Raw genomic sequence first — 15,336 nt, forward strand, 5'->3', positions numbered from 1 at the left:
GCCTGTATTTCTGATGAAGGACTTTTGCCCAAAACGTCGATTTTACTGCTTCTCGGATGCTGCCTGAACTGCTGTGCTTTTCCAGCACCACTCTAATCTAGACTCTGGTTTCCAGCATCTGCAGTCATTATTTTTACCACACTAACGCTCTGACCCACCCAGACCCATTCCCCTACATTTACCCTGAACACTTATGGACAATTTAGCACGTCCAATTCACCTGGCCTGACACTCTTCTGATTGTGGGAGGAAACCGGAATACCCAGAGGAAACCCACACAGACACTGGGAGAATGTGTGCAAACTCCACACAGACAGTCACCCGAGGCAGGAATCGAACCCGGGGTTCCTACTGCTGTGCTAGCCACTGTGCCACCCCATGGTGGCTCAGTGAGTTTCTCCACTGTAGAGTAGGGGGAAGACCTTGTTGACTTGAGTTTCTCCAGCAATTGCTGTAGTTTCAAATTTTCAGCATTATAGCATTTCTTTGTTTTATTTAAGTCAGGGTTGAAGTGGCTGAGGCTAAATTCTGTGACAGACCTCACTTCTCCATCATTTTTCTTTGTGTTTCTTAATGGAGTTCTGTTTGAATACAGATTTTAACTGATACTTTTGTTTCTTTAGAATTTTAGTGGCTTAATAAAATCTGCATTTCTGGTTTTGAAGCATGACTGTTGCTGCTACGTTCCATTTTATTTCTGGTGGACCCATCCTGATTTGGTTAGGTATCAGAGGCCAGCCATGTGTTGATCTTTTAGACCCTACATTGTCATATGCCATTCATGATGTCAGCTTGGTGTGACTACTTCTCTGCTTATCCTTCCTGTAGGGCTTGCTACATTCTGTACATTTCTGCTTGGATCAACAGGTGCCAAGATGTGCCTCAGGATCACAATTTGTCAAATTCTGTGTTTTGTGCTACTGAAAACTTTTAACGTAGGTGCAAAGTCTAAATACTTGATCAATGGTGCCTTGCAAATGTTGCAAAGATAATGTTACTAAGTATCAAAAGGTGGCTCTGTTACATTGGAGGCTAATAAACTGAAGACTGTGCCTTTTAAATTTAAGTTGAGATAAAATGCAAATGACCTAGAGGTCTACAGTGTAAGAAAAGGCCACTTGATTCATCATGTGATCTATTTTGAAACCTGCCTGACAGCAAGCTGGAGAGGTTTGATTGGTCTAGATTAAAGACCGATAGTTTTGTTTTTGTTTGTTTGTTTGTTTTACTGGGAAGAATGTGTAAGGTATTCACCCTTTGGAGGAATTGGGAATAGCCCATATGATTAGACCATAAGTCTCCAGAGTCATAGAGATGTATACAGCATGGAAACAGACCTTTCGGTCCAACCTGTCCATGCAGACCCTGGGAAAGTGTTTAGAATGCCAAGTTGTAAACTTCGCGTTTACCTCCAAGAGGAGAGATTTGGAAAGTCCTGGCTAGCTAATCAGCATCTTTATCTGGATACAAGGCCTACGTGTTCATGTTACCATGATGATGGACTTTGAGATGGGAGGGGTACAGAGGAAGTCATTATGGTATCATCATATAGGATTTCCCAAAATATCACCGAATATCACAGGTTCTCAGAGTCTGAAAGTGAGTGAAGCTAGAGCTGGAAAGTCTATATCGTTTAATGAGCTGGACTGCAATAGAGTCCTAGTCATACAGCATAAAAACAGGCCCTTCAGCTCACTAGTCTATGCTGACCAACACTAATCCCATTTACCTGCACTTGATCCATTGTCTGCTGTGCTCTGGTGTTTTAAGTGCTTGTCAAGATTCTGCTTAAATGTTGAGAGAATACCTGCCTGCATCAGTCAATAGATGTGAGGCTGGAAAAGCACAAAACGTCAGACAGCATCCGAGGAGCAGGAAAGTCAATGTTTTGTCGAGACTGGGGGGTGGGAGGTGGCAATGGTGATAGGTGATTAGTCACTGGCAAGGATGGAGTGGATAGAGGAGTCGGAAGATGGACAGAGATAAAGTCAGGTTAGGGAGGCAAGGAGGAGGGGTAGCGCTAGATATGGGATAAGGCTGGAGGTGACGGATTTTGGAGGTGGTGAAATCAATATTGAGGCCATTGATCTGTTAACTCCTCCCCAGGCAAAATATCAGACAGTGTTCCTCCAGTTTCCATCCAGCGCACTTGATAGTGGAGCAGGCCAAGGATGGACATGTTGCTGTCAGAGGTGGAATTAAAATAGATGGCAATCATAAAGTTGAGGGCGGGGGGGGGGGGCGGGGAGAGGGGAGGGAACGGTGGCTGATGAATGCAGGGTGCAGATACTCCCCGAGTCTGCGTTTGGCCTCAGATTTAGAGGAGACTACATCTGGAGCAACAGGTACAACAGATCAGGTTGGAAAGAGTGGAGGTGAAATTCTGCATCTAGAAGGATCGTTCTGGGTCTTGGACGGAGGTGAGAGGGGAAATGCGGAGGTGTAGGGACAGGTGTTACGCCTCTTGTGGTTGAAGAGAAATCTATATTTTCCAAATATAGATACCTAAAATCTGCACGATGCTTAACCTTTTCCATAACAACTTTGAAACTTAGAGTTCTAATCAGCATTCCCAAAATGCTCACCTACTGACACTTTAACCACTTGACTTCATTCCCTAGGATTAGGTCCAGCACTGCCCCATCTTGAATAGGACTGCCTACATACTTGTACAGAAAAATTTCCTGGATGCATTTCAAAAATTCCACTCCATCTAATCCTTTCACACTACAGCGATATCAGTTAATGTTAGCAAATTTGAAATCTCCTACTACAGGTAGTTCTTCGATAATGCGATGATTGTGTTCTTGTGAAACCCCATGTTACAGAAAAATTGCACTTTATAAACAGCGCTTAATGTGTTGGTAATGTAATCGCATTACATCCAACACATGTTTTAATAGTATGCGCTTTTGAAACAGCATCCTCCAATTCATCAATCATGTTATAGTGAATTTGCATTAATGAAATGCACTTATAGCAGAATAACCTGTACTATAACCCTATTAAAATCTAAAGGCCTCACCCCTACATCATCCCTTTAGTAGCAGTTCATTTGACCCATCTTGCTATTCTAATAGTAGCACATGGCACTGGAAGTATTCAGGAAGTTAAAAATCAAAACACCAGGTTATAGTCCAACAGGTTTAATTGCAAGCACACTAGCTTTCGGAGCGCCGCTCATTCATCAGGTGGTTGTGGAGGACACAACTGTAAGACATAGCAAATATATATTTGCTATAAATTCTATAACTTGGTGTTGTATGATTTTTAACTTTGTACACCCGAGTCCAACCACGCTGCCACAAACTTGACTGTTACTGCTTTCTACTGAGAGGCCATCCCCCTCAACATCATCCAACATGGCATATCTGTTGAGAGGTGAATGGCCACCGGAGACTCCTTCAATTCCTGTTTTCACCTACTCATCTTCCTTGTGGTCACCCAGTGCTTTTCTGCCTTTGAAGCCCTTACCTGTGGCGTAACCACCTCGCTAAAAAATAATTTCCACTATGCTCCTCAGCATTACGGATGCATTATGGATGTTATTTATCTGGACTTCAAGAAGACCTTTGACAAGGTGCTGCACAGGAGGCAGATAAGGGCCCATGGTGTTAGGTCAAGGTGCTAGCATGGATAAAGCCTGGCTATCTGGCAGAAAGCAGAGAGTGGGGATAAAAGGGTCTTTCTCAACATGGCAGCCGGTGACGAGTGGTGTTCAGCAAGGCTCAGTGTTGGGACCACAACTTCTCACTTTATGAATTAACGATCTAGATGAAGGAACTAAGTTTGCAGACAATACGAAGATAAGTAGAGGGACAGGTAGCATTTGAAGAGGTGGAGAGGCTGGAATTGGATTTGGACAGTTTAGAAGAGTGGAGTATAACGTGAGAAAGTATGAGTCATAAACTTTGGTAGGAACAATGAAGGCATTGACTGTTTCCTGAATTTTCTCCCCATTTAGAAGTCTGAAGTGCAATGAGACTTGGGAGTTCTAGTCCAGGATTCTCTCAAGGTAAATGTGTGGGTTGAGTCATAGTTAAGAAGGCAAATGCAATGATGACATTTATTTTAAGAGTACTTGAATATAAAGCGGCATAGTGGCTCGGTGATTAGCACTGCTGCCTCACAGCGCCAGGGACCCAGATTTCATTCGTTGCCACAGAAGGCTGTGGAGGCCAGGTCATTAAGTATGTTTAAGACTGAGATAGGTAGGTTTTTAATTGTCAAGGAGATCGAGGGTCACTGGGAGAATGGGATTGAGAAACTTATCACATTTGAATGGTGGAGCAGACTTGATGGTTTGAATAGTCTAATTTCTGCTCCTATGTCTTATGGTCTATTGTGAGTCCCACCCAAACCCATTCCCATACACTTATCCCTGACTCATGCACCTAATCTATACATCCCTGAATACTCTGGGTAATTTTAGCATGACCAATTCACCTAACCTGTACATCTTTGGACTGTGGGAGGAAACCAGAGCACCTGGAGGAAACACACACAGACATGGAAAGAGTGTGCAAACTCCACATAGACAATCGCCCAAGGGTGGAATTGAACCCAAGACCCTTGTGCTTTGAGGTAACAGTTCTAACCACTGAGCCACCATTCTGTCATTTATTTCCCTACTGCATTATTCTCACTTCTGCCTGGAATAAACTCTACCTGCCATTTCTCTACCCACATCTCCAGCTCTATATCCTGTATCTTCTGGCAATCCTCCTCCCTAAATTACATATATTACAAGCAACAGGCGTCCCAGCACTGATCCCTGCGGAACAACATTGGTTACAGATCTCCAGTCAGAAAAGCACCTTTTGCGCTATTACTCTCTATCTTCTGTGACCAAGCCATTTTGTCTCCATCTCCGCAGCTCACTGCAAATCCCATAAGACTTCACCTTTTGTATGAGCCTGTCTTGAGGGACCTTGTCAAAGACCTTGCTAAAGTCCACACAGGCAAGATCTACTGCCCTGCCCTCATGAATATCATTGCCACTTCCTCAAACAATTAAACATTTTGAGACAACCTCCCTGCACATTTCTTAAGTCTGTATTTTTCAAAATATAAGAATCTTCTCCAATAATTTCCCACCAGTGGCATAAGGCTTATTGGCCTGTAATTTGTAGAATGTTCAAGGTTGCCCTCTTTAAACAAAGGAACTGTGTAGGTTATTCTCCAGTCTTGGGTTTCTCCTGTGACTAAAGTATGAAATCATGTATCCACAAGGCCCAGAAATTTCCTGAGGACTTGTCTACCTTAATGCCTTTTAAAACACTCACCACTCGTTTTATGTTGACATGCCCCAGAATATCAACATACTCCTCTGGAGACTCACTATCCACCATGTCCTTTTCCTTTTGTGAATACTGAAACAAAGTATTCATTCAGGCCCTCACCAATTTCCTCCAGTTCCATGCTTAAATTCCTCCCATTGTCCTTGAATGGACCTACCCTTTCCCAAGCTATCCTCTTGCTTCTTATATATGCATAAAGCACCTTGGGGATTTTTCAAAACCTGTTTGCCAAAGACATTTCTTGGCCTCTTTTAGCCCTCCTAATTCGTGCTATCTTGTTATATAAGGGCTTGTCTGCCTTCAGTTTCCTAAACTATACATATGTCTCCTTTTTCTTTTTGACTAAGCTCTCAATTTGGAGTCCTGATAAAAGGTTTGTGCCCAAAACGTCAATTCTCCTGCTCTACAGATGCTGCCTGACCTGCTGTGCTATTCCAGCACCATGCTCTCGACTGAGCTCGCAATTTGTCTTGACATCCAAGATTCCTGAATCTTGCTGTTGTTATCCTTCATTTTCAAAGGGATATGCTAATGCTTAACTTAAATCTACTGGCCTTTTAAAAGATTCCTACATGCTCGATGTGGATTTACCCTCGAACAGCTACCGGTTCACATTTTCCAATACCATTATGGTAGTTAGTCTTTCCTCGGTTTAGTACTTTAACCTGAGGGCTACTCTTATCTATACGTTATTTAAAGCTTACAGAATTATGGTAGCTTCCTGAAATACTACCCCACTGAAACTTCAAACCCTTAGCTGAGCTCGTTCTGTAATACCAGGCGACTTCCCTAGTTGAAGTATTTACAAATTTGTTCACAAAACTGTTCTGGACAGTGACAAATTCTCCCTCATCCATGTCGCTGGCAGTAAGTGTATTGTAGTCAATATAGGGGAAACTAAAATCATCTACTGCAACAGATTGTTGTTTTCAGATTTTTCCATAATCTATCAAAATATCTGTTCCTCTATCACCTGATGTCTTTTGGGAGGCTAGAGTATAATCCCATCAAAGTGATTATACTCTTCCTATTCTTGAGCTCTACTCATATAGCCTTGCTTGATGAGCTCTCCAAAATTTTCTCCCTTATCAGTTAAGCAACTCCCCCACCTCTTTTACATCTTTCCCTATTACACTGGAAACATCTAAAGCCCAGATTTAAACTGCCAGTCTTTCCCCCTCGTAAATATTATTCCAAGCTCAAAGTTTGCCTCCCTTACCTGTCATACTTCTCTCAATAAAACAAATACACTTCAGTCCTGCCATGTTCAGTAATCTTTCCCTGTCTGCACTTCATCTTAGTCTTACTGGCCTTAGTGTCAGACTCCTCTTTGGTCATTTTTACTTGATGCTCTTGTTCTCCACCTCCCCCCAACCACCACCGCCATTCAGGTTTAGTGTATGTTACTCTTTTTTTAATAAAGACACTCCTTAAAACCAACTTTTTAATCACAGTAATTAGACTGTGGAGAGAGTAGCTGTAGAGATGATAAATAGTGAAAAGATGGTGGTCATCTTCCTAAATTCTATATATTCTGGAATTATCCCTGTTCATAAAATGGCATACATATCCTCGCTATTTTGAGAGAGAAGACTGGGAAGTACAGTCTGAGCAACAAACTGTACACATAAAGATGTCTTGGTTTCTGCCAAACCATCATCTTTGATTCAAAATTACCTTCATATTTTTACCTTTAGGCATCCAAGATTTATTTAAAACAGAAGATTGCAGTTGGAGTTTTTTTTAAAAGAGTGTCTGAAACCAAGTATCCCCACCATGTTGCGAAGGTGAACCTTGCTTTCAATGGAAAAATGAAGTTGATATGTGAACTTGAGTTGTGTGTTTGCCGATGTAAGAGCAAGGTTTGACCTTGGTACTGTCACTTCCTACTAGAAGCGAGTTCAAATGTAAAGTACTGTGGGATCAAAAAGCTCAACACTTGGACAGGAAAGGTTAGATATTCTCATAAAGTTTGTGATTGAAATAGATAAGATGACATTTAAATGCAAGTGGGGCATGGTCAAAGTTGATAAATTTAAAATACATAGGGATATTTCTATAGAATAAAGTAATGGAATTTAACAAGGTATATGTGAGATTGCAAAATTTCGACTTGATGACTCCTAATTCAGTATTTGCCTTTAAATTGTTAGACTGGACAGACTGCTCATGTTAAATAGATTTAAATTTTCAAAATGCATTTCAGGAGCAGACTTTAGATTCCTGGGAAAGTATTCATTTGCAGAAACATTCATGACTGAAATGGGACATTTGCACAAATTCAATTGTAGGGCAATGTCAATCTGTCCAGGTACAAGCCAAAAGTGCAAAATGAAAGATGATTCATAATTAAAAAGAGTGAGGATAGAGATACCTCTGGTAATTTATCACAGATGCCAGGAATTGGAGAACAGTAAGAGAAGAAATTTCTCTCCATCTCTGTTCTAAATGACTCATTTGTACACTTGGAGGGCGGCACGGTGGCCCAGTGGTTAGCACTGCTGCCTCACAGCGCCTGTAGACCCGGCCAGGAATTGGAGAACAGTAAGAGAAGAAATTTCTCTCCATCTCTGTTCTAAATGACTCATTTGTACACTTAGACTGTGACCGCTGATCTGGACTCGCCAGTTATCAGGCACGTCCTTCTTATGTGTATACCATCTAATCCTATTAGAATTCTGTAGGCTTCTATAAGATTACAGCTCTCTCTCCTCCCCCCTCCCCATTCTTCTAAATTCCAAAAAGTATTGTCCTTACTGATCTAGTCCCTCTTCATATGTCAGTCATGTCATCCAGGAATCCATCTGATGAACCTTTGTGTTACAGTCCCTCCATAGCCTAAACATCCTTCAGATAAGAGCAATTCTGCTCCCAATCCTCCAGGTTGTCCTTAGCAAGTCCCTGTGCAATTTTGGCAAGTAATCCCTTATCTTGTATTTGAATCCTCTTACTATGAAGCCCAACATACCATTGGTCGCCTTCACTGATCGCTTGCACCTACATACTAACTTTCAGTGACTGCTGTACAAGGACACCCAGTTCTTAGTAGAAGTGCAATCTGTCGCCATTCAGATAATCTGCTTCAAAGTGTATCAAATTCACATTTAGCTACATTATACTTCATCTGTCATGCATTTGTCCGTTCATTCAATTTGTTTAAATCACAGTGAAGCATCTCTTCATCCTTCTCACAGTTTACCCTCCCTCTCAGTTCTGTATTGTCTACAGACTTGGAGATCTTACATTTAGTTCTCTCAACTAAATCATTAATATATATTCTGAATAATTGAGGTTCAAGCACTGATCTCCTTGCAGTATCCCGCTGCCAGCCATTCTGAAAAAGACACATGTATTCTGACTGTTGTCAATCTATTCTCTGTCAATGTCAGTACGCTACCCCAATCCCATGTGCTTTAGTTTTACATGCTAATCTCTTATGTGGAACATTTTTTTGAAAGCCTTCTGAAAGTCAGTTAAACCAAATCCATTGGCTGTCTTAAGAATTCTACTGGTTACATGTTCAAAATTCCAGTAGATTTCATTGGGTATGATTTCCCTTTCATAAATCCATGTTGACTCTGTCTGATCCTGTCACTGTTTTCGAGGTGGTTTGCTATTCAATCTTTTACAATTGACTATAACATTTTCCCTACTACTGATGTGAAGTTAACTGGTCTATAATTCCCTGTCTGGGCCATATGTCATAAAGACTTGCAGATTGTATCAACAACAATTTCTAGCTGCGTTTGCAAGTGTAATGAATTGGCTCATGCTTGTGGGATGCTGTTCGGAGAGTTGGTGCGAACTTCATGGTTTGAATGGCCTGCTTCCTCACTTTAGGGATTCTATGATATTAATAACAGGACCTTATTCTTTACAGGCCAAAAGAAGATAAATAGACACTGCATGTGTTCCAACTTATCTCCATAGATGACAGCTATTCTCTGGTTCATTGATTATTTAAGCTATTGCCCTGAGAAGAGTCAACTTGTCTGGTTAAAAATTTACACAACTCTGGTGGTTAACTGTCGATTATCATAAATTGCATTCCATTTAATTTGTCTGCCAATTAGAGTACACTGCCAAACACTCAGCATTCTGTCTCATGCAGTACAAATGTTGTTTTCTCTTTACATTGGTATTTCTTGCAACTTTTTTGTGAATGCAAGACAAAAAGCTTCTGCAAAATATCTTTCTTTTAGCAGTACTCCAGATCTTTATTATGAAATAACATTTTCATAAGAGCATGGAATATCAGTTTTTTTGTATGAATGAATTGATGACTATTTGCTTCAAGAAAGAAGGATTAATGTGGAAGGTTGCGGGGTGGGGCGGTTGGTGGGGGTTGGAGTGGAGTGGAGTGCCGGGGGAGAAAGGATGTTGATGGATCAGATTAAGTGATTGGAATATGAGAATGACAGAACAATGATGTGCCTAACTGCCAGAATGGAACTACAAGAGCACATAGACAGGGGGCTGGAAGAGTACAGCAAGCCAGGCAGCATCAGGAGGTGGAGAAGACTGATGTTTCGGGAATAACTCATCTTCAGGAATAGGGGTGGGGTCGGAATGGGACTATTTGGCGTTGCCCTTTTGGCACCGATCATTTGGCCCTGCCATTTTGGCTCTAAACTGTTTTGGCGCTCATTACTTTGGTGCTGAGCTATTTTGGCACCAATTCAGAATAAAAAGAAGTCTTGTAGAGCCCGTAAGAAATTAGTTTTATTGCATTGTAAGAAATAAATCTAATTATTTTTTATTCATTATTTTTAACCTATTCATTACAAAAACGAATTTCTACATTTTGCTACATTTATCAAACACCTATAGATAACCATCGTGTGAAAATTTTGGTTTGTCTCTCTTGCTTAGAATATTTTTAGACATATCTGGTATGGGCTCTACAACAAAATAGAAAGAAAATTGTATTACAGCTTTCCAATGTGAAGACAGAAGGGCTTAAGTATCATCAAGGCAGTAGATGACTATTAACAATTGTTAAATGAGAAAATGATTACAAACTGAGATCATTACAGCTTTGACTATCAATTCTTGCTAGTTGAGAAAATTACATCGGGTCGTTGGTCATCCCTTCTTTAACCAAACAAGACTTTTTAAAATTCTGAATTGGTGCCAAGGTAATGAGCACCAAAACAGTTTAGAGCCAAAATGGCGGGGCCAAAAGGGCGGTGCCAAAAAGTACCTGATCCGTGGGGATAGGGGGAGTTGCAGATAGAGAGGGAGGGGAAGAGCTTTGGTTGGGGAGAGGAGTGAAGTGGTGAGGTAGGTATGCCCTGGTCGGTCAATAGGAGGGACAAATCTTGTTGGTAACTGGAAGGACTGGTCGGTCAGAGGGATGGAAGGGAAGAGGCAGGGCTGGAAAAGGATTTGAGGAATGGGTGGGAAGGTTAGTTGAAATTGGAGAACTCAATATTGAGTCCTGCGGGCTGTAAGCTGCCTAGCTGGAAGATGAGGTGGTGTTCCTCTAATTTGCTGTCTGATTCACTGTGGCAATAGAGGAGACGGAGGATGGACATGTTGGAGAGAGAGTGGGAGGGGGAATTGAAATAGGCGGTGACTGGGAGGTCAGGTCAGCCCTTGCGGGCCTGGCTGAGATGCTTGTAAAACATGGCCTTAGTTTACGTTTGGTTTCACCAATGTAGAGAAGACCACAAAGGGAGCATTGGATACAGTAAACTAGGTTGGAAGAGAGGCAGATCAACCTCTGTCTCACCTGGAAGGACTGTTTAGGGCTCTGCGTGGAGGTGAGGGAGGTGGTTTGCCAGCAGGAACAGACTGGCCCACTGGGTCGGGGGTGGGGGAGAGAGAGTGACAAAGACTGTAACAAGCAAAGCTAAAAGAAAGGGAAGGAATGGGTTCACAATTTTGAGGGTGTTGAACTCTAATATTAAAGTTTAGAAGGTTGTCAAGTGTAAACTCGGCTGCCAATTGGATATGTTGTTTAATAGGGTTTTTTAGCTGTTGGGATTTACGGCATATTTAGCTGATATCACACTGTTGTTGAAAACTGCGTTCCCATGACAACGGCTTGACAAATCAGAATCTACCTATTTGGTCAGAGAACTGAGTCTGTCGATTAACTGTCCATTAATTCTGTTTAAGAAGTATGTACTTTGAAAAGTTTTATTAATCAATTCTTATTTTTCTTTAGATATAACAAGTAGTTAATCAGGTGATTTAACTGGGTAGATATGAAGTTATGGCATACTGGCACTACATACAAGATTCAGGTTCAAGTCCCTTCTGCTCCAAATGTATATCATGACGTGTCTTATCAGGTTGATTTAAAAGTACCTCTACATAGACATGAAGAGGGAGCAGGTAGAAGAAACTGTAAGATTATATAGCTTGATAGGGTGTTGAAACCATCATTATTTATTTTTCTAATTTTTGTTTGGTTTCGAACTGAACATTTGAGAATTGCAAGTTGAACTTGTTATTTAATAAAAGGGAAGAACAAAAACCAGATGATTGTGAGCTAGCTTGGAAGGAAATGCATATAAATTAATGCTCTGGCACTGAGATCTTATGCTCGAGGATTGGCAACTGGTTGGACGTTGAATTGCTCAATCAAAGGAGGACCAGTGCCGGCCAGCCAACCACTGAGAACATTGAAAAAGAAAACTAAGGGTAAACTGTCCCAGACTGGGTTTGGGGTAGGAGACAATTTTACATTAGAAACTGCCAGACTGGGAAGCTGGCTTTGGTTTTGTTTCTCTCTCTAGTTATCTCTAGATAGTGACTCGTTGAAAGTTCTGAGGAAAGAATTCTTGTCTTAAGAAATAAGTAAAAGTTTCAAGCGATCTATGGAAGCTTTGTCAGTGTGAGGAGTGGTTTCTGATCGAAAAGGATTGGGTATAGATTGTAGATATTAGTTAGATTATCTGTATTCTGCTTAACAATACATTCTCAATATTTATTTAGGTTATAAACTTGATGTTCAAGATTAGTTATTTCTGACGTCTGGTTATAAACGCTTGAGTGATTTTGAGGGTCATTGAATATTTTATTTTCATGGTGTTGCAAATCCAGTGACAGGTGGATTTGGTTTGGTTTACTATCCCTGTGGTATAATGAAGGGTATTATGGTCTGCGGTCAGGTTCCCACCTTTGGGTGAGAAGGCCCAGGTTCATGTCCCACCTGGTCCAGAGGTATGTCATAACCTGTTCAGACACATTGATTTTAAAAACAAAAATGTATAGCATAACTGATAAACTTACACTCAAAAGTGTGCTGTTTTCTGTCTCACTGTCTGCTTGGATCCAAATTGTTATTGCTGTTGCTGTTCTATGTATAACACCAATTTGATCAAGGTACAAATAATCATCTCTGCCTTTATCTATGCCTTGTAGCTGTTTTACATCTCATAAATGATAGGTTATGACTACTTTAAATACTGAATAACTTGGGTAGCATTTAGTTAACTGTTTTCTTCCATTCTCCACGAACAGGCTCGTGTTTTGTACAACTTTACAGCTGAACCTGGGAATGCTGAGCTGACTGTCAAAGAAGGCGAAATCATCACTATTACCAATCAGGTAATTGCTCACTTTTGTTACTTGTTTTTTAAATTATATCCTTGCTTTTTTTATTTATGTTGGTCTTGGCTACAAAGAACAACACCAGTTTTTGTTATTGAAACATTCTGGACAAAAGTTTTCTCAGATTTTGTAAAAATAAATTCTCCTACAGTTGTACCATCCAACTTGTTTATCTCTCTCCTACAGACTAGAAAGAATAATGTTCAGGTCAGTCAGTATAAAAGGAACAAGGTGATGAAGATTTAAGAAGTAGTAGTGAGAATTCTGATGTTTTGTAACCAAGTCAGTGGATTGTTAATACCAGTGCAAAGAATGGTTAGAATTTCAATCAAGTATAATGAATTGGCAATCCTTTTGCATTTATAAAAGACCAAAAAATACTATTACTTGATACTTGGACTGCTGGACAAGCACATAGATGGCAGTAAGTTGAGAGGTGTGTAGGTAAGGTTGATCTTAGATTAAGATAACTGTTCAGCAAAACATCATGGACCAAAGGGCCTGTACTATGCTGTACTGTTCTATGTTCTATTTGGGAACAGTGTCCCAATGAGTCATTCAATTACATGATGGTTAATCTGTAGTTTGTTTTTAAATCAACTTATGACATTCTGTGACATAACTCCAATGCAAGTGGGACTTGAACCTTGGTCTTCTGGCTCAGAGGGAAGGACATTACCATTACACCACAAGACCCCAAACCTTTTAATTTCAGTGCAGTGGAATTTGAAACCCTAAGCCTTATATTGAGTCCAGTGACTTTGCCACTGTCACCACATGCCTAATCTATTTCTCATTTCTATCTACTGGACTTGCTTTCCTACTTCTTGATATATAATTACCTAACAATAATACCAGAATATCCTAGAAGTACTCAACACGTCAGCGAGCATTGTGGAAAGAGATAAACCGGGTTAAACTTCAAGTGATTTGGAGGGGATATATGCTTCAGAATGCAGAAATTAGAGGGTGGAAGGTGATGTTTTTGTTAATGACCTGCTGAATGGGTGGAAATAGCAGAGCGTTATGTTCTGAATAAAATTGCAAAGATAACAGAACCATCCTGGATTTATGTAGCATGACTGTAGTGCTGGGCCACAATGGAAAAGTTGGGGAAGGGAAGGTTGGCACTCAGTAAGAGGAGCAAACTTTATCCCTACAACTAAACTAGACTTTTAAGTACTTGGAACAGTCTGGCCTTGTATAAGCCACTTGATGGACCTCAACTGGAGTGTTGTGTTCAGTGCTGGATGCCTCATTATAGGAAAGATGTGAATGCATTGGAAAGGCTGCAGTAGTGTTTTACGAGAATTGTTCTAGGGATAAAAAACTTCAGCTATGAGGATAGATTGAAGAAGTTGGGATCCTTCTCCTTAGAGACAAGAAGGCTAAGAAGAGATCTGAGAGAGGTTTTCAAAATCATGAGTGGACTTAGTTAAAAATCACACAACACCAGGTTATAGTCCAACAGGTTTAATTGGAAGCACACTAGCTTTCGGAGCGACGCTCCTTCATCAGGTGATCAGAACAATCACCTGATGAAGGAGCGTTGCTCCGAAAGCTAGTGTGCTTATTAAACCTGCTGGACTATAACCTGGTGTTGTGTGATTTTTAACTTTGTACACCCCAGTCCCATACCGGCATATCCAAATCATGAGTGGACTTGACAGAGTGGAGAGAAAGAGACTATTCCTGCTTAGCAAAGGATGAAGAACCAGAGATTTAGAGGTTTGCAAAAGGAACAAATGTGACACAAGAAAAGAACATTTTAATAGTGAGTGTTTAGGTGAGGAATGTACTGTCTCAAGTGTGATGGAGGCAGGTTCAATTGAGGCATTCAAAGGGTGTTGGGATGATCATTTAGAGAGAAATAATGTGCAGAGGTATGGGAGAAAATGCTGGAAGTTGGCAGTAGGTAGTGATCATTTGAAGAACGGGTGCAGACATGGGCCGATTGGTCTCATTGTGCAAATTTAATGGAAATAAAGCTAAACTTATCATATTAATATTTTGGTAAAGCTAAGCTTATTTAGCATTACGATTGTGTACTATTTAATGTTATGAGTGCAGTTTAATGTTTTGAAAGGACTGAGTTTGGGCTAATTTCAACTATGTTTGCATATGATCTCCAGAAGACTTTAACAGCAAGTTGGTAGAGTGCAAGATTTTGATTTAGTATACCTGGGCTGTTGATTTGGATAAAAAAGGTAAATTTCTGCTCATGCCAAACTCAGCAATTTCTCTCTCTCTCTCCTGCCTTCCTTATCTGCACGTGCCCTTCTGCTCCCTTGTTATATTCTGCCATCTTCCACACTCTTGCGCATGACAAGAAAGGCACAAGCTAAATTGAATTTGGAGGTGGCAACAATGTAGTTAGGAGTAATGTTGTAAGTGTAAGTATTATTGGTATTTGATCTCTTCTGAGATTCGGGTCAGAGAAGCAATTGAATTCTTAAGTTAATGAAAGGCTAAG

The 15,336-nt window shown here is 40.6% G+C and overlaps 1 protein-coding gene across 5 annotated transcripts in view; it reads left to right on the forward strand.

The window, feature by feature from the left end:
* LOC122552919 (sorting nexin-9-like) overlaps window positions 1-15,336 on the forward strand; it is a 160,939-nt gene that overhangs the window by 26,548 nt on the left and 119,055 nt on the right. For all 5 annotated transcript variants that reach the window (XM_043696162.1, XM_043696161.1, XM_043696163.1 and 2 more), the window contains one exon: window positions 12,774-12,860. In XM_043696162.1, the coding sequence (XP_043552097.1) occupies window positions 12,774-12,860 (87 nt within the window). The remainder of the gene's footprint in view (window positions 1-12,773; window positions 12,861-15,336) is intronic.

The sequence above is a fragment of the Chiloscyllium plagiosum genome, chromosome 9 (genome assembly GCF_004010195.1).
Source record: "Chiloscyllium plagiosum isolate BGI_BamShark_2017 chromosome 9, ASM401019v2, whole genome shotgun sequence".
In the NCBI taxonomy this organism is placed as follows: Eukaryota; Metazoa; Chordata; class Chondrichthyes; order Orectolobiformes; family Hemiscylliidae; genus Chiloscyllium; species Chiloscyllium plagiosum.